This window comes from Theobroma cacao, chromosome 8 (assembly GCF_053813885.1).
Source record: "Theobroma cacao isolate CCN51 chromosome 8, ASM5381388v1, whole genome shotgun sequence".
NCBI lineage: Eukaryota > Viridiplantae > Streptophyta > Magnoliopsida > Malvales > Malvaceae > Theobroma > Theobroma cacao.
In genome coordinates, this window is record NC_142646.1 from 30,119,591 (window position 1) to 30,144,296 (window position 24,706).

Consider the following 24,706-nt stretch of genomic DNA (forward strand, 5'->3'; position numbering starts at 1 on the left):
TTATCAAATCATCTAAGGTGAAATAGAAGACCTAACAATAGAAATAATATTAAATATTCCTCTCTTCTACCTCTCTCTACAATGTTTACCAAAAATAAATAGAAGACCTAACAATAGAATAGTCATATATGAGATTTTTTTGTTCTTACAAAAATTAAGAGAAAATAAAACTCAAAATTCAAAATTACATTTAGATACTATTTAAAAGTTTTCTCTCTTCTTTACCAAAAAAAAAATTTAATATTAAATACATCATTTTCTTTTTTTTTTTTTAGGAAATTGAAGCATCATAATCTAATTGCTTGCTAGATCAACAAAAATCTAATTCTATTACTACCATACGAAGTTTGATAGCTGTTCTGTTTTTGTATAGATTTCTTTAATTTTAACATCTGAAATTATATATAAGCTTGAAGCAAACTTGTTTGACTTTGGTTTATTTGGTGATTGAAGATGACATGAATATCTTTTATAATAATTTTAACTAAAATTAGAGTTTATATAATTTATTTTTCCATACAGCTTACCAAACAGTTTTAACTTAATTTTAAAAACTATTATTTTTCATAAGAGCTTCATAATAGCTTTTAAACTAAAAAAAAAAAAGAAAACTAAGCCAAACAAGCTTTCAATCCTACTACTTGGATAAAATTTTACTCTCTTGAAATTCCATCCTTAGCTAAACCATCAACCAAACAATTAGATTCCCTTAAAATGCGATTCACCCGCCAATTACCAATGGATGATTAAAGGCAATCAATGTGAATCATTTTGTTTTTTCAAAACCTCTAAGGTTAATTAGAAGTATTATTAATCCACAACACTACATTTTGAGAATAAGACACAACCATAATTAAACATTTTCCTTCTTCAAAAATTTATTAAATAGGAAAAATGCTTCCTTAATAGCTATTACCTCAGCTTGATTAGCATCAGAGACTCCCACTGATATAGAAAACCACATTTTGATTCATCCCATAGGATCCCAAAGAATTGTGCCAATGCCAGCCTCTCTCGAGTTTCCAACTAGTGCTCCATCCACATTAAATTTTATCCATCTTGACTCTAGTGCCTTCCAATGCACTAATGGTCTATCAAGCTTCAATTTAATAGCAATTGAAACAACCTTCGGATTTTCAAAAATATCCTTAATTAATTCCATCAACTCTGGCCATTTAGATTTGCTCCAAATAGTTATTCACATTTTAATCATATCATAACACTACCTCATATCTTAAGCCTTGCCCTTGAAAACTATATCACTATAGAACACCCATATAAATCATGTAAAAGCATAGAAAGCCATGATCCAAATTTTCCATTTATCAACATAAGCACATATAGACCTCCACTCAAGAAAAATTCTCTCGGATTATTGGGAGAAATCCAATCAATCTCCCATTCAACAAACCACAACCCCCATACCCTTCAAATCTCCACACATGAAAAAAAACAAGTGATTAATACTCTCAATGCTTTGTTTTCATAACACATGTAAAGCTTATTCCTCTCTGATTAGTTGTCTTTTGGCTAGTTCAGATTTAACCGTAATTCTCTCCTACATTAATTGCCACACAAAACCTCCACCACATATGGAGCATATCATAACCAAATTTTCTTCCAACAAATTGAAGAATCAAAATAGCAAGCCAAACGGTAAAAAGATTTAGAAGTAAACCTGCCACTCAGAGTAGCCTTCCATATAAGCTCATCTTTAAAGCCATCTCTTAGAAAATATTCTCTTAAGTAGCTTCATAAACAAGAACATTGCTCAAATTCCCACTCCAACAATTGTCATCTAAGTTCAATCTTCCTTTGCCACCTATTGTCTGTCCATTTTCGTGTTCACATAGCTTGCCACCTTGATTTATAGCTAGAGCAAACAGCCTTGGGAAAGCCGTCTTTAACATCATATCCTCCAACCGCATATCATGCTAGAATAAAATTGACGAACCATCACCTACAATTACACCCAGATTAGCAATAACCTGTAAAAAAAACTTATTAGTAGGTACTAAACGAGATATGCTTTTTTTCCATAATTTAGAACAATTACGAGTAATAGCAACTTTAGGTAACAGAACATATAAATCATAGTTGTTCTTCGTTGCCATGATTCTTCTCCACAGGCCATCTTTTTCATTCCCATATCTCCACAACTATTTAGTAAGTAGTCCTCTATTTTTGATTTCCAGATCCACCAAACCCAATCCTCCATCTTCTTTATAACAACATACGTTCTCTCAACTAATAAAATGTATTCCCTTATTAGATTTACACCTTCCCACAAAAACTTATATTGAAGCCTATCCAACTCATCTTTAATCCCACATGGCAATATAAAGAGAGTTATAAAGAAAATGGGTAAACTATTAATTATTAACTTCAATAAGGTGACTCTAGCTCCATGAGATATGAATTTAGATTTCCATCCCTCCAATTTTTCCTCAACACAAGCCACTAAAGGCTTCCAAATTTTTAAAGATAATAAATTACAACCCAGTGGTGATCCTAGATAAGTAATAGGAAACATACCAACCTTGCAATTTTTTTGGCTGCCTAATGATTTAAATCATCATTATTAACACCAACACCAAATTGACAACTTTTCTGAAAATTAATTTTTAGCCCAAACTTATCTTAAAACATCTCCGACCATGTTTCATGTTTATCAATTCCTCGATATCTGGTTTACAGATCAACAAAATATCATCCATAAAGTGTAAATCTGTAAGATGAGAACCTTGAACACCAATAGGAACACCACAACAAACATTACTCACCTTAGCTTTCACCATCAAACAATTGAAAACTTCACCAACCAAATTAAACAAGAACGGGGAAAGGGGACATCCTTATCTCAAGCCCTTTTGCAATTTTATAGGTTTTGTGGGAGGCCCATTTATCAGAACAAAGACATAGGCCATTGTCAAGCATTCCATTATCCACCCATCTTCTACCAAAACCCATACTTTTCATAGTGGACTCTAGAAAATTCTAGCAAATACTATCATAGGCTTTTTCAAAGTCAACTTTTAGTAATAGTCCACCTTTATTGTTCTTGTTCATGGAATCCACTAATTCATTTGCAATTAATACTGAGTCTAGCAATTGCCTACTAGAAATGAAAGCAAATTGGTGCTCACCCACAACCTTACCAATTACCTTTCTCAATCTATTTCCCAATAACTTAGCCACAATTTTATAAACACAGCCCACTAAACTAATAGGTTTAATTCACCAATTTTATTAGGATTCTTCTTCTTTGGAACCAAAGTTATAAAACTTTCATTTGCACCACGATCCAAACAACCAGTATTATAAAATTGGTAATAAAAGCCATTACTCCCCTATCACAACCAGCCATTTAGTCTTGAAAAAGTTTAGATTGAAGCCATTCGGACCAAGTGCTTTATTCCCATCACACTCATTTAGTACCTCCCATACTTCAAACTCAAGAAAAAAGGCTTTCAACTCAAGCACTGGTTGTTCGTTCAGAGATTTGATTCCACACTGAAAATCTACACTCTTACAATTCTTCTATTAGAAAAATGTTTTTGAAAGTATTTGTCAACTTTTTTTTTTTATTAACACAAGTTTTTCAATTACAATATTCTTCACCATAATGGTTTCAAGTTTATTAGAATGCTTTCTTTTTGAAGCCATACCAAGAAAATATTTCATATTCCAATCCCCTTTAGAAACCCACTTAATCTTCTACTGCTATTTCCATTATCGTTCATCCATTTTGTATAGTTCCCATAAATCTACCTATTTTTTAGAACCTTATCTTTATTGCCCACATCACTAGAGTTACTCGCCCAATCAACCTCTATCTCTTGAATATTTTCTTCTAGAACCTCATGAGAACTCTATTATATAGAGTTATTTAGCCACATTTTGGATAATAAAATAGCTAAGTCCTTTTGTTTTAAGTCGATTTTAAATAGTTTTTATGTTTTTAGTTAATGAGTTTAAAGCATGTTAACTTGTTTCAATTCAAGTAATTCTTGTTCATTTTCATGTTTAAAGTCTTAATTTAAGCCACTATTGATTTAGTCCTTGTCTTTGCAGGTTTTCAAATGCATAAAGTTAAATGGTGATGAACTATGCAACGGAGACTAAGTGTAGATTTCCACTAAACATGATGCCGTAATTTTAGCATAACGCGAGCTATAGAGTTTCAATCAAGGTGATGCTTAGACCATTGAAAAGCTAAGAGGCAAGCCTACAATGTTCATATTTACTATTTTTCCCAAATCAGCCTCAAGTAGGAGACAATCGTGTTGCAAGATGAGGTACTATAATAGTTTCTACACCAAGGCAGCATAAAGAAGTAGTGCCACGGCCTTAAAGGACTCAAGGTCACAATGCCCAAAGGAGCAACATTGCTTCCATCAAATTCCCAAGAACTCAACATCACGACAGCCATGAAGAAGGGCCACGGTGCTGGTTGAAAGTCTAAAGAAAAAAAACAAAAGAAGTGCAGAGCGCCACAGCGCTCAAAGAGGAAAGGCACAGTGCTCTGACATGTTTTACTAAAACATAATCATTCAGGATTTTATTTTTAGGGTTTTTTTTTTTGCTATAAATATGTGATTTTCAGCAACTGAAAAAAGAAGTCTTAGAGGGAAACAAATGACAATTTAGAGAGAAAGAAAAAAAGTTTTACAAAAGAGGAAACTAGAAAAAAATGAAGACGATTGAAGATTAGAATCGATGGCAACCTTGTTCTTTATTTTAGTTTTTCATGTCTTTCCTATTCATTTATTGTAGAAATGATTTATTCACTTGAAATTGTGATGTTTTCTGAAGAAATGATGATGAACTAAAGTCTTTTTCTAGGATTATGGTTTATTTCAATATGTAGTTTGAATCTATGATTTTTCTTTGCTTAGTATTAATGGGTATTGTATGGTTTATTCAAATCTATATGCAATGTTTTTACTGCTTGATCACCAGTTGAAATAATTAGGTTCTCTAAATGCAACTTGACAAAGAGAGTTTAAAGTAGACCATTGATTAGAATAGTTTAAGTTTGATTCACTTAGAGATTAAGTGATAGATTCATATTTGGGACAAGCATATACCTAAATATCGTAGGTAGCTAAATTAGAACATAAACTTAATAAGCTTTTCTTAACTAATATGCATAGACATATGGGATTAATTTTGAAAGGTATGTGTGCCAGAATCTTGACAGAGACTCGTACATAAAATCGAATTCTAGGTTAGCTGTTCACCCCATTAATCTAAGTTTAAAGGAAAAGATTAAATTGAAATGAAATATTGAGAGACGCCATGACCCTAGGTTTTTAAAGTAATAGTTTTTTTAGTAAAATTAAAATTTATATCCTTAGCTTAGTTTTAGTAGTAAATTTTACATTAACTAAGTATTCAAAATCGAGTTGCTAGGATAGGATAAATTTTGTTAAAATTTAATACCTAGTAAAAGTTTAAGGGTAAATCTCTCTGGGATACGATACTTGACTTACTTTTATATTACTTGTATGATACAAAAACTTGTGTGCACAAAATGGACAACAAGTTCTTGGTGTCGTTGCTAGGGTTCGCATTTCCTATTTATTTTGTTGATATTAAATTAAACAAAATTGTCTTATTTCAAGTTTTTCCTTGTTTTGTGCGTGTTTTTCAGGTGCGCCTTAGCATTGTATGAGAAGAACAAGAAATTTGGAAATTATCTCTTATGAGTCAGAAATCGAAAGAACATTTCGAAGACTTACTCGAAAGAAAAATTTACAAGGTTCTGGTTCTCTTAATATAATGGCTGAACAACAGGGACAACGACAAGTCCAAAAGAGAGTAGTTGAAGAAAATCGCTAGGTGAGACACTATGTTGTTCCTTTGGTAGAAGGTTAACCATCAAACATCAGAAGGCCAACCATTCAAGCACATAATTTCGAGATCAAGCCGGCCACCATCACTATGATCTAGACATTGATTCAATTTAGAGGTTTTCCAAATGATGATCAAAACGCTCATATATCAAACTTCCTAGAGATATGTGATACATTTAAGCACAACAGAGTTACAGATGATGCGATTCACTTAAGACTATTCCTTTTCTCATTGTTGGACAAGGCGAAGGTGTGGTTAAACTCGTTACCAACTGGCTCAATTATAATATGGGATGACCTTGCTTAGAAATCACTTGCCAAATTCTTTCCTCCAGTAAAGACAACAAAAAATGAGGAATGATATTACTTTGTTTACACAATTTAATGGTGAGTCGTTGTACGGAGCCTGGGAAAGATACAAAAACCTACTTAGGCGCTATCCTCATTATGGTATTCCAAAGTGGCTCAAAGTGCAAACGTTTTACAATGGATTAAGTGGTCAAGTGCAAACCACCATTGATGCTGCTACTGGAAGAGCTCTCATGGCGAAGTCCATTGATGACGCATACAACCTAATGGAAGAGATGACATCAAACAACTACCAATGGCCATCAGAGTGATCTATGCATAAGAAAGTAGCTGAAGTTCTCGAAGTGGATGCCATCATGGCATTAACTCACAAGTAACTGCTATAACTTAAAAATTCAATTCTTTTGGCACTAATCTCATTCAAAGTCCTTTTGTAGTTTATGAATATTATGAAGATGGACATACTAGTGATTAGTGTCCAGGTAGCAACACAAAATGCTCCATTTGTGTGGAACTGACAACAACACAACCCCTTCTCCAACACCTATAATCCCGGATGAAAAAACCATCCAAACTTCTAATGGGGAAACAATCAAGGAGCATCAACTTCAAGGTCGAACATTCTTCCTGGTTTTCAACAGCAATCAAGAGCCTCCATTCTGGATAAAAGACCATCAATGAAGGAGTTATTGGTGTAGTACATGGCCAAAACAAACTCCCTAATTTAGAGTCAAGTAGCCGCGTTAAGAAACCTTGATATGCAAGTTGGACAATTGGCAAGCTCAATAAGCAACAGAGCTCAGGGGACTTTGCTTAGTGATACAAAGGTAAATCCAAGGAAGGAAAGTAAGGAACATGTCGAGGCCATCACTCTGAGAATTGGTAAAGAAGTTGAAAGTAATTCCAAGCAAGTTGAACAACTAGACAAGTCTGATGAGAAAGAAACAGAGATAGTGATTTCCTACAAGTAGAGTCAGGACAATAATGCAAAGGCAAACCTACCACCACCACCCTTTTGTCAACACATTCAGAAACAAATGCTTGATAGGCACTTCCAAAATTTTTTCAAGGTATTCAAAAAGCTTCACATCAACATTCCTTTCACTAAAGCTTTAGAGCAAATGCTTTCATATGTTAAGTTTTTAAAGGACATATTGACAAAGAAGAGGAAATTAGAAGATTTTAAGATAGTTGAACTTACTGAGTAGTGCAGCACTATAATCCAGAACAAGTTTCCACCAACGCTTAAAGACTTAGAGAGTTTTTCTATCCCTTGCTTAATTGGTAATTTTAATTTTTTTGAAAGCATTATGTGATTTAGGTGCTAGTGTCTCAATTATTCTTTTGTCTAATGTTAGAAAACTTGGACTGAAAGAGATTCAACCTACTACAGTCACCATGCAGCTAGCAAACAGGACAATAAGGCACCCATTTGGGCTTATAAAGGATGTCTTGATTAAAATGGGGAAATTGTACATTCTAGTGGGCTTTCTTGTACTAGAGATGGAAGAGGATTGAAAGGTTCCAATCATACTGTGACGTCCATTCTTGGCCACCGTAGGCTCATTCATCGATGTAAAATAAGGTAGAATAACTTTTAGAATTAGAAAAGAGGTCGTTGAATTTACTATTTTCAATGCAACTAAGTACCCTTCCTTTATAGCTCATTGTTATAGAGTAGACTTAACCAATAAAGGTAAAGGTAAGATTACTCCACCACTGCCACTTGAGTGAGCACCAAGCATTAGTGCTGAACTAGCACCTTCAACCTATCTTGATTCTGAGGTTGGGCAACAAGTCTTGTTACTTTCTAAGTCCCACTTCAAGCTTTTTCCATGGAAACATAAAACAATATGGTTAGGCTCTTTTAAATTGACTAAGGTCTATCTTTGTGGGATAATGGAAATTGAGAATGTTGCTACTGGAGCATTCATGGTCAATGGATTAAGCCTCAAATCGTTTGTTGTGGATAATGAAATACCAAATAGGGTGAGAGTTTAGCTAAAGATGATAAAGAAAACATTGCTTGTGAAAACAATCTAAGTTTTCTACACTTAGATAATTCTTACTTATTCAATTTTTTTTAGTGGACTTTTATTTTTAGTTTTATTGTATTTTCATTATTGTTTATAAATTTTATTGTCTTTTTCGTGTTTTTTTAGGTTTTTTTTCTTTTTATTTTTGCTTAGTATTTAAAAAAAATTAAAGCCAGCACTGCAACGTTGGAGTAGCACTCTAGTTCCATAATGGAACCCAACGCTGGAGTGCTGCAACACTATCCATGGAACGTTGCAGCACTATACATTTAAAAAAAAATGGTAAAAGGCAAAGGGCTTGGAGAAGCGCCACAATGCACCAAGTCCGACGCCTTGGCATTGTGTTGAGCCCATGGCCTTATAAAAACCCCCTTTGCTCCATTTTTTAACCCTAGCCTCAGATTTTTCAACCATTCTCTCCCAATTTGCAAAACCTTGACCCCTTCAACACCCACCCACTCCAAAACAACTTCAAAACATCAATTTCCTTGCATTATAACTCAAGTTTGGAGGATTTTAGAGTATTTGTCCTTCTTCAAAGTCCTTAAAGTGCAAAAAAATTTTGTAGGTACTTTGTTAATAATATGGATTGCAGTGGGAATGGCATCTCCCGATACATACAACGGGACATTTGATGGGTGTAATAGAGCTTTTGCTACAACTAGAATATGTTGATGCTTCCTTCAACAACTTCATTTTGTTGTGGAGTATCTATATAGGATAAATGATGAATTATTCTAATTTTGCATAAAAATTAGTTAACCTAAACTCTTGTTCGTTATCAGACCTACGACACTTAATGGAAGCATTAAATTGCCTTTGAACCAGATTGCTAAACATCGGTATAATTCTTGAAACCTCTTACTTATTTTTCATTAGAAAAATCCATATAAAATTAGTGTAGTCATCAACAATTGTCAAAAAATACCTTTGACCAAATAAAGTAGTGGTTTCATATAGACCCCAAATGCCCATATGAACTAATTCAAAAGTTGTTTTTGAGCTTTGCACATGAAAAAGAAAAAAAAAAAATAAAGCTTTCTTTGCTTAGCCAAAGGGCCAATTTCGTATAACAAATCATTTGTGCATTTAATATCTTGAAAAGTTTGATGAATTACATTAATTCTCTCCATAGAAGCATGTCCTAGCCTAAAATGCCAAAGATCAAAATCTCTATGTCTTGGCTTAGAGGAATTAGCAAAAAAACTATAAGGAAACTTGACAAGTTTTTCAAAACAGAATTATGAAGGATCTTAAACATCTTTGATATCCTGCATTAGATACAAGCTTGGAGATACTCTAACAACCCTAGTCACTATCCAAGTGGCAATATCTTAAATAATACAATGTGTGTCAGTGAAAAGAGTACATGTTTTCTTTGATTTAGTCAACTCACCTACTGAGACAAGGTTAAATTTAAAGACAAGAACACACAAGACATTTTGAAAAGTTAAGAGAAGACTCAATCTAATTGTTCCTATATGAGGAATAGTAGCTTTACCATTGTTTGGTAGTTGTACAAAATAGTTTTTCACAAGTCTAGTTGAAATGAAACTACTCAAGGAATGAGAGTTAAGATTAGTTACTCTTGAGTCCATGATCCAATTATCTTGTTTTATCATGAGACTATTTGTATTCTTAAATCTAGGTGGCATATTATTTGAAGTATTGAAGCATGGATGGTTTGAAATAATACCTGCAAATGCTAAATTTACAGAGAATGTTTGGCTTGTTGGTTGTTTGGTGAAGTATTTTTACCATCAATGCAATTAATAACATTCTCAAAATAAATAAACAAATATTAAGGAAATATAAGAATAAAATCAAAAGTTAAGGTTAACATAGGATAACACATGAATAAATGGTACTGTTCGTGGAACGGGCGTCACTGAGGGTGTTAATCCTTCCCCATGCATAATCGAACTCTCAAACTAACTCTAAAAATTTACAGACCAGACTATTGTTCTTTAGACGGACCTAAAATCAATTTAAAACTTTGTCGAATTGAATAAATTTAATAGGTGGCCAATCGCACCTAAACAAAAAAGATTGGTGGCGACTTCTAAATCTCTACGTCTAGCAGTCGAGTTCTTAAACCTGCACGTTACGACACTTTTATTCTTCCATTACTTTCAATCAAACTCTTATATTTTTATTTTAGATTAAATAAACCCTTATGACTAATGGTTGACTACTTGTTATTAATCAAAATATCACTTGTCATTTTATACTCATATAATGCTAACATGGAAAATGAAAAATATTGTATAACCATGTCAACATATCACATCAACATTGCACGTTATCATCTATTATGATATGTCAACGTACCACATCAATACCACGTGACATAAAATGATAAATGACATTTTGACTAATAATTAGTCAAAATCTAATTATAAAAGTTTATTTAAATCAAAATAAAAATATAAGAGCTTGATTAAATATAATAAAAGAATAAAAATTTATTTAAATTTTTTAAATAATTTAAAAAATTTTTAAAATATTATAACTAAAAAAATTTTAGCTTTGAGCGTGGGATACACGGGAGAAAAACCTTGAATGACACTTTTCCGCCATGTACCAGAAAATGTTAAATGGGACAAAGGCTAAAAACAGTCTTTATGTAAATTCGTGCACCTTAATATAATTTATTTTTGGCCGACATGCACCTAATACACTTAATATTCCTAGTTGAGTCTATTCAACATGCACATGCATAACGTGTCGCATCAATAATTGCTAATCTTTCGTCCTTATGCAAACAAATAGAGTATAATCCTGTATTAAAGACAAGTCAACAACATAGAGACAGTTTTATGCTACATTATATAATGTTCCCACGTTTTTATTACCTTCTGCACTTGTATTTAAATCGTAGTAGTGCCGGGCTGGTAAAGAAAAACGAAGGGGCGGCCATAATTAGTTATGCGAAATATGGAAAATTAATTAATAGGCGTTTTCAATGTGAAATAGAACTTCTAATTTTAAATCTCTTTTTCTTCGCAAGAGATGAGAGGTTAAATAGGATAGGTCTAGATACTAAGTAGAGATGTCCACATGTCAAGTTTTTCGTCTCTGTTGTCTGGTCTATAAGCTCGGCCTAACTAAAGTTACATTTGGGTATCAATTTTTCAGATCTAGATCAACCAGGTCCACCTCGATGAGATTATTTTATTAATAAATAATAATATTTTTATTGATTAAATTTTAAAATATATTTACAATTAAGTACAATATTTGAATAATTTTTTAAACTATTTAAAAAAATTAAATAAACTCTTATTCGTTTATTATATTCAATTAGATTCATGTATTTTTATTTTAAGTCAAATAAACTCTTATAATTAACGGTTAACTAATCATTATTAATTCAAATATCACTTGAGGCTAACATGACATTGACGTGACAGTAATGTGAAAGGTGAAAATACCGCATGATTATATTATCATATTATATTAACATACCATATTATCATCTATTATGACATGTCAACGTTACATGTTATATAATAACAAGTGTATCATATAATGACAAGTGACATTTTAACTAATAATCATTAATTAATCATTATTTATAATAGTTTATTTAGCTTCAAATAAAACTACAATGGTTTAATTTAACGCGATTAAAAAATAAAGATTAATTTAAATTTTTTGTAAATAGTTTAAAGTTTTTTTAGATATTACATATTAATATAAAAGTATTATATTATAATTTTAATAATAAAATAATATGTAAATGAATTAGATCTGAATCAAGCTTAAATTATTAAAAGGGAAGCTTGATAAACCTAAGGACACCTCTACTGAGCTAAGGGTTTATCCTACTTTTAAATATTATTCGATAGATTATAAGTTAATAATCTATTTTTACTATATGTCAAGCCCCACTAAGGTTTTGAATTTCACAATAAAAAGCTAGGTCCTCTTCATTTTTATAAACCATTCCTCTTGTTTCAAGTTTGAAGTTTAAGATCTCGAATATAGAGTGTCAAACTGTAATACTGGTTGAGGGATGCATATCCGTTTGTAAGTCACCATAAATCAATAATAGTTATTGTTATATTATTCTCTAAATCTAATTTTATAATAAATTCTAAAATAGTATAAGAATTGTTTGGAAAACTATTTAGAGATATTTTAATGTATTTTTAATTTTTCAATAATAAGAGAATTGTTTCACTCCATAAACACATGAAAGAAGTCAAACCATATAACTTGTGTTTTTCTGATTACTTGATTTTTTAATAATGAGAATTTTTTTTGGATAATTTTTATATAATTTTGCACTAAAATAGCATAATTGTCATGTGGATTGGCCTTTATAGCCATATTCATTCAAATTTCAAACGCAACCTAGTTTTTTTATTTCTTTTAAGTGCCTAAATAGCTCTAATTAGCCACGGATAGTGGTTCTTTTCTCGTCTTTAATATTAGAAATTACTTCAATTATGGTGTGAGTGTTTATGGACTAGACCTGTCCATCACCTGATTACCCTCCAAGGGCCAAGCCCTTTGCGCCATATTTGGGCTTGGAATTCAATCTGAATCTGACCCAACCATACCCAATATTATCATTTAACTAAATAAAATTCATGTTCCCAAATCTCAACTCTTTTACATTTTGTTTGTTTATTTTTTTAGATATCTAAATCTATATTTTTTTAAACACTTAATATTTTAAAATTATCTTGTATAATTTTTTTAACTCTTTAACATTAAAAGTCGTAAAGAATCAAATTTATAAAAGAATTAAAATTATAAAAGAATTAAAATTTTAACATAAATATAATAAAATTAATTTTTTTCTTGAATTTGGCAAAAATCAAATAGTGGAAATAAGTTTAAGTAAAAAGAAAACTGCATAGATACACAAAGCTGAATGAACTGATAGATTTCCTCAAAAATAAAGTGTGAATTTAAATTATTTATTTTGTTTTATTTTTTATCAAAAAACAGTTTAAGTTTGTTTCATTTTGATATAGTGATAATTTTATAGTCTCTAATATGATTTAATTAAGTGGATTAGGCTTCAATATTAAATATGAATTTAAAAATGTAATCTTAAGGTAAAACCTTAAATTCCGTAATAGATAAAATTGAAGATTTCCCGTATAAAAGAAATGTTAAGTTTCCCCTCTTATTTACAATAATACAAAATTATCATCCATGAAATATTTACCAAAAAAAAAAAGAAAAATCATAGTACACTAAATACCCTACAGTTAATCTAATCAACACTATTTTTGTTATCAAAACTCAAAATAATAAATCAGAAATTAAATATGTTTTGTATTTTAAAATTTCACTATAAAAATTTTGAATAAAATATAAATTATTTGTAAATATAAACCGTAGATGTAAAGTGGGTCGTAGATGAGCACCTCAAACGTGGACAAGAAAAGTAACTCAACATCACTATTATTGGCATTTAATGAGATAGCATCAGCTATCAATGACAAGATGTCAGTTGCGGGTCCAAGTCACTGGCCATGTTCAACATCTTACCCAAAGGGAAAGGTAGGTTGGAAAAGGTCGTGGTAGGTTTTGTCTTCACATGCTCACCGGTGAAAATCTCGCTTCAATTAATGCTTTGATTGTGCCCATTATATTTAATATAAGGTGAATCTGTGTTTTTTTTTTATTTAAAAAAGGTAGATTTAAATTTTATTTTTTAAATATATAATTATATATCAATTAATAAATTAATACTTGATCTTTTGCTTTTTCTCTTTTCTTTTCTTCTTTCCATTAATTTTGGACACGCCTGTGGAAGGATGCAAAAGTAAGGGAAGAACAATTTTCGCGGTTTTGCCGTATGAGACGTGGGACTTCATGGTTAAGATTTTCAATCACTAATCTCCACTTCCTTGCCTTAACAAATATTCTACACTCCCACTAAATTGGAGTAAAATTTTGTTAAAATCAACTTAATCAAATTAATGGATAAAATTTGGTTAATTCGTATAATTTAAATTGATAAAAAAATTTGATTAAATCGGATTGATTTGATTGAAAAATTTTAAAATCGATTAATCAATTTGACTTTAAATTTAATATATTTTAAAGAATTGTCTTACATGTATGCACTTAAGGATTTGGACAAATATATATTTATAGATATATAACATAATCTCATTAATATTTAATTTTTTTATTTTTTTTGTATATAAATATTTAATCCATGTCTATATTTAAATTTTCAATAAAAAAGATCAATTTGTATTATAAAATCTTCATTTAGATATTAATATTATTGATATAATCATATAAAACATCTATATAAAATTAAACATAATGAAAATTATATAAAAATTTTAAGTTATTAATATATTATTATAACTTATTATATTGTAAATGTTGTATTGAGAAACTATAGGTTGTTATCAATATATTAATATAACTTCTTAGTGGGGTAAGAGACATTATTGTCATTGTTGCAGTTTTCACATTTACAATAGGGTAACGATTTATAGTTTCTCAATTCCTGTCACAAGGCATTTAATTTTGTGAAAAATTCATCAATTGACTATTCCCTCGTGAAATGTTACATAGTGATAATTGAAAATTACAAATCCTTGCATCATCCGATTATGAAAACTTTTTTTGGAGATTCTCAAATCTGTGATGTTGAATTCATATAAAAAAAATAATCGCAATTGGTGGGATGAATTCCAACAATCATGCTACCACCAAGTTTTTAATTATACCTTCAAGGTACATTCAAATCGTCTATAGCCCTAGGCTCTTGAATTGAGCATGCATAAACCCAAACTTAATCGTAATTGAGAGAGCCAGAAAAAATGATCAACTCCATGCAACATAATTAGTCAAGTTGAGTTTAGGTTTGACTAACACAAGTACACTGATATGTATGGTGAAGGAAATAAAGGGAATGAGGATCTTCTAGTGGAGAATTGATTGATCTTAAGTAATTAAACTAGAATGAAGAACAAAAGAATAATTAACTAATTTATCATTAACCTGCCTAACCAACCATCATTAGGACGTGTAAATCATTTTCCATTCTTCTTATAGTCTTTATCAAAATTAACTTTCCACATCATTCCAAAATTCCACACTCCCTACTTTTTTTTCAAGAAAATTAAACTAAATTACTTTTTTTTATCAAAAAAAAAAGGGAAAGAAAACATGCCAATTCCACACTAACCCAACAAATTAAATCGACTTTTGTCTTAAAAATGGATAAAATTTTAATCTCAAAATAGGTAAATTTCAATCTTTATCTAAAACAAGATACTTTACAATACATGAGGACCATGTTGTAATTTAGGCATAGCTATCATATGGCTTGCGTCAAAGGCAAAACCGTCCCCTACGTGCCATTGGTCATCAAGAAAGTCATGTGAATAAAAAATAAACGACTACTTTATTTACTTTTGTAGCATTAAACGACACCAAGAAATTGCTATATTACATTACTATGATCTGTAACCTTCTCTACAACTTTACTGGCCTGCCTATATGGGAAACCGCGTTGCATAAATCAAAAGCAATGGAAACCAATGACCCTTTAAGCCACATATATATATATATATATATATATATATATATATATATATATATATATATATATCTATATACACACACTATTACCAATAGAAAAAAAAAGTTGGGATAAGGAAAGAATATTTAAACCATGTATCCTAGTTGAAAATTTTTATTTAGGTGCTGTATGGGTTATGAGTTGTAACCCAAAATTTGATAAATCAAAAGCAATGGAAATCAATGACTCTTTAAGCCATATATATAAATACACACACACTATTACCAATAAAAAAAGAGTTGGGATAAGGAAAGAATATTTAAATCATGTATCCTAGTTGAAAATTTTTATTTAGGTGCTGTATGGGTTATGAGTTGTAACCCAAAATTTGAAGTCATTTTTCTAGTTTAAGCTGGTTAAATGCTTTTCACTTGGCATTAAGATTATGGAGTAAAAAGGTTTCAACTCTTAGCCCCTTTCAAATTTATATTTATATCCTTTCTTTTTAAATTTAGAAATACTTAAAGTAAAAGTTTCAATAAAAAATAGAAAGGAAAGAGAAATGGATAATAGCATATCAGCATTCATATAAATACTAACTAAATATATTTGCATAATATCTACAAAAATTCCTAAATTATTTTTAAAAAATTCTCTTTTATTGTATTTAATTAAATCTTTATACTTTTATTTTAATTCAAATAAATTTTTATAATTAACGAATGATTAATTATCATTAGTCAAAATATCACTTTGTTGACATGTCATTGTAGATAATAATGCGGCATGCTAGTGTGAGATGATGACATGATTGTATGATATTTTTTACTTTTCATGTGAACATTATATATGTATAAAATGACAAGTGACATGTTGATCCATTAATTATAAAAATTTATTTCGTATAAAATAAAAATATATAAACTTGATTGAACATAATAAAGGTTTATTAAATTTTTTTAATAATTTTTTAATTTTTCAAATATTATGTATTTTTAAAAATATTTGAATTTAAATATTTTTTTTTCAAATAATAAGAAGGCGAATAATGCATGTGATCATACAGCAGAGTGCCAACAGCATTAGGTACAAAAAAAAAAAAATGAAGCCCCTGAAAAGTAAACAGCTACATCATAGATATTAAAAATGGTACCAAAAAATGTAGCATCATCATTTCATTCCTCGGAATAAAAACAAAAACCTAGATACCAATTCTAATCCGAAAGCCACGGTTCTTATGTCAACATCTTGTCAAGTCTATGTGCCCCTTTGTAAGATTTATTCTTGTCTAGAAAAGCCATTGCTAGCTTAACTTTTTTTGATTCTTGGGAAATACTAGCCTAAGTGCTAGCTTATAACTTTCGTATTCTTTCTGAAGTAAAAACATTAGATTTAATTCAAAGCTTCCTCCTTTAGCATCTTGCAAAGGAATGGACAAGTCTTTCGCTCTTAGCCAAAGCCATTTTAAGATAGGTTTTGTTAAACAATGGACGAATAATTAAATTCAGAAAATTTTATTTCAAACTCAGTAAGACTTTTATTGAAGCCATGCACTCCATGTTAACAACCCAATGTACTGAACTGAAGAAAAATTAAGAACAAGGAGGCATATAGGAAGGTGGTGGACGCATGCTTGTTTCCTTGGTGCCTCCATTCTTCACTATAACAGCAGTGCTCATTCCCCAAGTCGTATGCCGCTCGAAATGGCAGTGCATGAACCACACCCCTGATACAAAAGAAAAATTAATAAACATGGGGTTATTGCATAAATCAAATATGTTATGTTATGTGTAAGTATATAAGTTGCTTTTAAAGGAAAATGTGTAAGTATATAAGTAGGAAGAGAGAAGAGAAGAAATATATACCAGGATTGTCAGCTTTAAATCTAATAGCAGACCATCCTTTTCTAGGGACTGCAATGGTGTTGACTTCTGGTGGATCAACCAAATTAAACCTGCCTGGGTCAGTGCCATTGTCAAAATCTGCGGAACCCGTTCCAACCAAGTAAAAGCTGTAGCCATGAAGATGCATGGGATGATTCTGCGTGGCTCCTATATTCGTCCCTTGGAACACAATTTCCACATCATCACCATAATTCAATGTTATCACCTGCGTTCCTTCCTCTGTAAATGCAGACATGTTCGCCACTGTCGTGTAGTTAAAGGGAGTGGGCGGCTTATTTGGCAAATCATCAACAAGATGGTTCAAATTGTAGTTGTTGTTATAATATTCTTGCAGCAGAGCGGTTGATGGCATCACAAAGCTATTGTTGTTCAAGCTTGCTGCCAGCTTATTATTGCCATCAACGGTACAACCTGTTGAATTGGGGCAAGCAAATAGATTCACAGATACTGTCATGAAGATTTGTCTAGTGATGTTTTTGGGGACATTGATTGGGTGAGCTTTATCTGCTAAACTCTTCAAGCGAACAACGAAGAGTTGTGCAGATATTGAGTCACTGATATTAGGAAACGTTGGAGTAGGAATTGTGCTTGGCGTTGTATAATTTCCACTATATTTGATGAGAGCCCTAGAGGTGGTGTTGTCATATGAAGAGTCAGTATCAAGAAAAGGAGTAAGAACCATGTAGTAGTGACTTGCTGCTTGGTTTGCTGTAACCAAAACGTCCATTGTTTGGCCTGGGGTTATGAACAAATAATCAGTGGAAAAGGGTTTGACATATGCTCCATCGGATCCGACAACCGTCATGTTGTGGTTTGCAATCGCGAAGAACATTTCTTCATTCAGGATAGAGTTGACAATGCGGAGGAGATAAGTCTTGCCAGTCTTAACCAACAAAGTGTACATTGTTTCTGCAACCAGAGACGAATCGTATTGGCATTAATTCTAATTTGAGCCAAATTCAAATAGTAGAAAATGAAGGATGCTATCCCTGCATCAAGTTGACTGTTAGGTAGTGCCTTTTTGAACTTGAATTAACTTCTAGCAAAATCTTGATAATTAAAATTATGAATCTAGCTTGACCAAAATCACTACTCATGCCAAAAGTATTATAATTGGATAGTTAGATGAAACTAGATTACCAGAACTGGAGATTTTAAAAGTAAGATGGATCCAGGTCGACACAAGTTGTATATCTTAACCACAATACTATACATAGACTCTGATAACGGTAAGCTGATTTTTCCGTAGTAAAATGCATTTTATGCAAAAATTTAAAGAGTGCCATATGACCCAACCACCCATCAGCTTAGTAATAACCAGCCAGTTGTAGTAGGTACAGTCTACACAGTTCTAGGTCCAAGAATCTCTCTATTCCTCCCTAATTCGCCATTAATTATCTGACAATAGTACTGTCATGTTTAAAGTCATACTAATATTAACTTGTGAGGACTCAAAAGCAGAGATAATCCTGAGAGGAAAATCATGGATATAAGAAGAAACATATATGATTCTCCTTGTTCGGATTGTTTTGATTTATATATATATATATACCATTAGAGCAGTCGTACAAGTCTCCAGGTTCACCGTTGATAGTGTAAGCATCTGAAACGTTCGGATCACCGCCGGTTGACAGAGCTTCGTCTAATACATCCATCACTTTCGATTTGTACCATGAGGCTGCCATCAAGAACAAGGTGTTGATTAACAGTTAGCAACAAACACCACGCTATCAACAAAAACAGAATTGATAGGGAAAAACTTTTCATTAATTTAAACTTATCAGCAGGCTCTGAATCATGCTGATCATCAGTCTTTCACCTACAGAATATGATTGTTTGGTCTCCATCAGGATTACGGAAGGGATAACTGGTTCCCTTGGCCGGAAAAATTTTGATGGCACCATGAACCGTGGCTCTCGACCAGTCACTATGGGCATGCCACCAGAGTGTTCCTTCCTCTGTAGACAAATTGATCTCCTGTGTGAAATTTCCTCCAGGTTTTATTGGGCATTGTGTAATGTACTCTGGACCATCTGACCATGGATTCCTCGGCATTTTAACTCCATGCCTGCAGATATCAAAATTTTCTCAATCTGGTAAACTTTTTCTTTTTTCTTTTTGAATTTAAACATAAGAGATTGTTTGAGAGAAAATATCAATATACCAATGAATAGTGATACCATATGGTCCGCTATTCTGAACAGTGACAAAAACGGTATCACCTTTCTTAGCATGAATCTCTGGCCCTGGAAATCTGTCGTTCACAGTAAGAACTGTGGATGTTTCACACAGCTTTGTAAAATTAGTCTCCTTCACCTGCAAGTATTATTCCCCCACAGATTATCAAACCCAACTTTGTATTAGATTCTAGGACTTTGCTGTGATCCAAACGTGACAAAAATAAATACTAGCATCTTGAGTAGCTATATACTTACAACCCAGTGATAGCTACGAATAGCACCCTCAGCATTGCTGAAAAGCAGAGAAGCAAGAAACATAAACCCTAGAACCCCCGAGATTAAACCCATCTTTGGTGAACTGTAACCTACGGTTTGTGTTAATCTCCAGCTTACTTGTATGAGCTATTTATAGAAAAAGTTTGATGCTTATTATCATTTTTTTATAGTTGGGGTTGGGGAAACACAATAGTAATTAAATCTTCCAACAAAAAAATATCATGAAAACATTGGACCGACATTACGCAACGTCCCATTCCATTTTTAATAAGAGAACATGTTCTAATAATTATCGATATTTTCATATGGATGAATGACAAGAAAAAAACTCTTATATTTTGAAGTTGTGTATATTACATAGGTGAGTGAGGTGTATATATAAAGCTAATCATATTCGTAATTTATATTCTAATTAACTAACAGTAATGTAATATAATTCTTAATTAGATATTGTAATTTAAATAAATAATAATATTGTTCTGCAGCAAATTTAACTGAGTTGGACATCAGGGCCCTGTAACTTTGACATTGAATACAGGGATAAATTGTCAAAAAGATGGCCCAATGTACGTTGGTTTCATTACTTTTTTCATCTTTTTCCAGTTTACACGTGAAAAGTCTACGCGAAATAATCATCTTGCTTTCTATAAAATAAGCTCTAATTACCTCGAAGTTTCAATTTGAAACAAGCAAATAAAATATTATAAATTCCAAACCGTGTTAAAGGCTACATTTTTCTGGTGTGAACTTAAGCAGGAAACCAGCTAGCTCTCCGCGTACAAGTTAAACTTGAGCAATTCCTGTTTACTCGAAGTCGCTTCCTGCGAGGTTCAAGAGAAAGTCCATCACTGTAGTTTCCATGGAGAATCCCTGAAAGAAAATTAATTTCTTTGGTAATGCTTTTACGGTGTGAACTTGAAGAGGAGACTTGCTCTGCCTACAAGTCAACTCAAGCAAATAACTGTAATTCTAAGTAACTTCATGTGTGAGGTGAAAGACAAGTCATTCACTTGAGATTCTTCTCAAGATGCTGAATCCCTTCTATATAATTAATAACTCTACCTATCTGAACCATTTGTTTATCATAAAAATAGCATTATGATTTGAACTTTCACCTATTGCCACTTGCATAACTTGAGCCAAAAGGCCATCTGAAGCGCATTAATTGCATCTCCACTCTTTCTCACCTAGAGGGGATTTAGATATTTAACTTCGGGCCTTGGGGCAAAGTGCAATAGTGGGAAAATGTTGTTGAATCCATTGATGAAATTTTAATTTCCTTAGTTTTTTCCTCCCACTACATATACTCATCAATTCCAACCCCATTTTTTCTCACCCACTGAAACAGCCAGTCATTTAATTGTTAATTTTTTGGTTCATATATAGACCTAAATTCTTGAGTGTTAGACCTCGAGATTTTTGACATATTATCAGTGATTTTTTCTCATCATTTATCATTTCAAATTTTTTCCGGTATAGGCCAATCTTAAATTGTCATTTTATTTTAATTCGTTCAATTTTATTATTATACTTTCAATTTCGTTAATTTTTTTATAAAAAATAATGAATCAATTGAAATTTGCAATTTGCATGAATGAAATATTCCATAAAATATTTTCATTCAATTATTTTTTGTCCAAAAATGAATGATATTGAATGTATAGTGACAAAATTCAACATTAAACTATAATATAATGAAAAATCTTCAATTTAATCCATAAACTAAGTTTTTGGACAAAATGTTTTTGCCAAGATTTATTAGTTAAATATACAAAGAATCTGCAAATTGAGACGTAATTGTAATGTGGCTACGAGTCTATAACTACTCGTTAATGGAAGCAAACTCAAATTGGTACTTATGTATTTAGTATCAGTAATCAATCAAATTATACTTTTCAAATATTAAATCTTATTTTTGAGAAATGATAGTGATGGTAACTGCAATATTACTAATTGTTTCTTTTTTTTGTTGTTAGTTAAGGAAGAAGAGAGAATCCAACATATTCCATCATAAAATATTATCTCTTGGCGGTTGTCATTGCACCTTGGTCTTATGTTTTATCATTATCTCTCCATGGATTTGTAAATGTCATTGAGTGTGAGCGTATGGTATTTCCTTTATTTTTGTATAAAAAAAATGAGGGATTCAAATTTAAGTTCTTTAATTAGGAGATACATGTACAATTTTATCATTAAAACAAATATTTAAGTACATCTTCTTTTCTCTTATTCAAAAGAATATATATATATATATATATATATATATATATTAATATAAACAATATTTTATTTATTCATTTTTTGAAAAGCATACGAAATTTTATTAAAAAATAAATTTATAAAAATTATTTGAAAAACGATAGTGATGGTGCACTGCTAAAGAATGGACATAAGACTCCCTTCTTTGCTTGACCTGCAATATATACAACAAATAATAAATCAATCCGATTGCAATGAAAGCAATCCGATTTAAAAAAAAAAAAAACTCAAAGAACAAATTGAATCATCTCACCATAATCGAAGTTTTTTAATTGGAAGAAGGAAATTTGAATTCTATTTTTTAAACAAGAGATCGTATATCAATCAATGAGTTAAATGCTCAAATGCATAACCATAATCAGAGTTGAATCTTGTTTACATCAAGACACCGTAACAAAAACGTGTCCCCTATTCCCTTTGTCAGACACCCATACAATTCAGCATCCAGTAAAACCAACCAGTCGCCAGACAGACAGACTTCATCCCCAATCTCACAATGAAACACATACCACGACACACCAATTTAACATTAGACTTCTGTAGCATAAGAAGGGTAGCCAACTTTCCAAACACATGCAGTGCATGCCACCGACGAAAGTCCCATTGATGTTACTATTATCACATAAAATATAATTATTATTCTTGAGATTTGATTTATTTATAATTTATGTCATGCTTCTAGTTGGACACAATGCTGCCATCATAAATGTAAGACAAATTAACACGACTCAAAACATATTTCTTATTAAAAATTCACTACTTCCCTCTTTTCCAAAATTGAATATCCACTTTCACTTTTTTTTCCAATCAAACAAAAATAACTTTGACCATTATTTATTATAATTTTATTGGTAATTAAAATTTTTAGAAGTAAGTTTTTAAAACTTCTAAACTCAAAATTTTCAAATCTTAATTATTTTTTGAACTTTCAATTCCAAAACTGTAATATAAAAAATTGTTGTCAAATTGGTTAAGTTTGAATTAAAAACTTGTGAAGTGGATATTAAATCTGAAATGGAAGGAGTATTATATATTTTATAACGGAGAATAATTTGGATTTGATGCCTCAAGTTTAAATAAAAGATCTTAAGGTGATGAAGGGTCCAACAAACAAGTGTTTATAATGCTGTTTATAGATAGTTAAAAATATTATTTTAAAAAGTATTTTTTTCATTTCATATTATATATATTTCAAATATCATCTTAATTAGAATTAGTGGCGAAGTCAGGATTTTATGGTTGAGGGGTGAAGACAATGTCTATAAAATAGTTATATTAGAAGTTCAAACATATAAAATAACTTAAATGGAAAAAATTCATTTGAAAATTATAGAAATAATTCCAACTACGTGTTAAGCACAAAATGAAGACATTTTTTTAACAACTATTGCAAGCTAAGATTAGGCATCTTTAATTGAGTTTGACGATCTTTCATAGAGTTGAAGGCATCTATCACTGAATCAATATCAAAACCTTAAATGATTTCCTTTTCAATGAGAATGAGTAACAAATTTTTAAGAAAATCATCAGACATTTTATTACAAGTCTCGTTTTTAACGACTTTTATAACTAAAAATGCACGCTCTGATGTTATAGTGGAAACTAGAATAGTCAAGACAAGTTGGATTAATCTGTCAATAAGTAAGTAAACTTTTTATATTCTCGTCTTCTTTAATACTTGACATAACTTAGAAAGTATAGATACATCTTTCAAAGTATGATTATGAAGAATGTCAAGTTTGAATAAATCCAATTGATAGCTTAGATACATTTTATCACACTCAATAAAGCCATTAAGGTAATATTTATTTGGAAAATTGCAAATACTTCTAACATCAAACAATTTGAAATCATTATGAGGGTCCAAAGATGTGCTAAGAGTGAGCAACTTCATCACATTCTCATTAAATCTGAAATTCAATTCTTGCAAGAGTGAGTCAATGGCAATTAGAAGTAAGTCAACTTGGTAAAAGTGCTCAATTGTGGCATGATCCTTTTAAAAACAAACTTTACCTAATTTATATCTAGCCCTCACATCAAAAATCTCAAGTTCATATTTCTCACAAAACTTCTTCATTGACACAAGCAAAGGTTCCCATCCATTTTCTCTCAATGGTTGGAGATGCTTTTTAGTAAGTGATTCTAAACAAATTACATTTAGTATGTCTTGGCACTTAAGTTGTAAAGCTTTTGAGGAGTCATTTGTTATCTCTAACAACTTCTTCGTAAGATGCAAGATAAATACAAATTCAACTGACATATTAGTATGTTATAAAAATTATAAAATAAGGAATAAAATTATAAAATTATTGTAGCGGTAAAATTATAAAATTCTAAAAAATAAGGATATGCTATAAAATAATTGTAGGTAAAA

The 24,706-nt window shown here is 31.1% G+C and overlaps 1 protein-coding gene across 1 annotated transcript; it reads right to left on the bottom strand.

Moving 5' to 3' along the window:
- Positions 1-17,208: 17,208 nt before the first annotated feature.
- LOC18593098 (putative laccase-9) lies at positions 17,209-20,211 on the bottom strand. Its single transcript, XM_007020147.3, has 6 exons — positions 20,053-20,211; positions 19,782-19,933; positions 19,441-19,685; positions 19,170-19,295; positions 17,579-18,526; positions 17,209-17,439 (listed from the first exon to the last, which is right to left on the bottom strand). Exons 1-6 carry the CDS (start codon positions 20,143-20,145, stop codon positions 17,306-17,308), a joined length of 1,698 nt encoding a protein of 565 aa, XP_007020209.3. The 5' UTR covers positions 20,146-20,211; the 3' UTR covers positions 17,209-17,305.
- Between the last annotated feature and the right edge of the window lie 4,495 nt (positions 20,212-24,706).

Coding starts and splice junctions, on each gene's coding strand:
- LOC18593098 (XM_007020147.3), bottom strand. CDS start 20,145: ATGGGTTTAATCTCGGGGGTTCTAGGGTTTATGTTTCTTGCTTCTCTG. Junction 19,686..19,781: donor TATGGTATCACTATTCATTG/GTATATTGATAT, acceptor TGATATCTGCAG/GCATGGAGTTAAAATGCCGA. Junction 19,296..19,440: donor AGACCAAACAATCATATTCT/GTAGGTGAAAGA, acceptor TCTTGATGGCAG/CCTCATGGTACAAATCGAAA.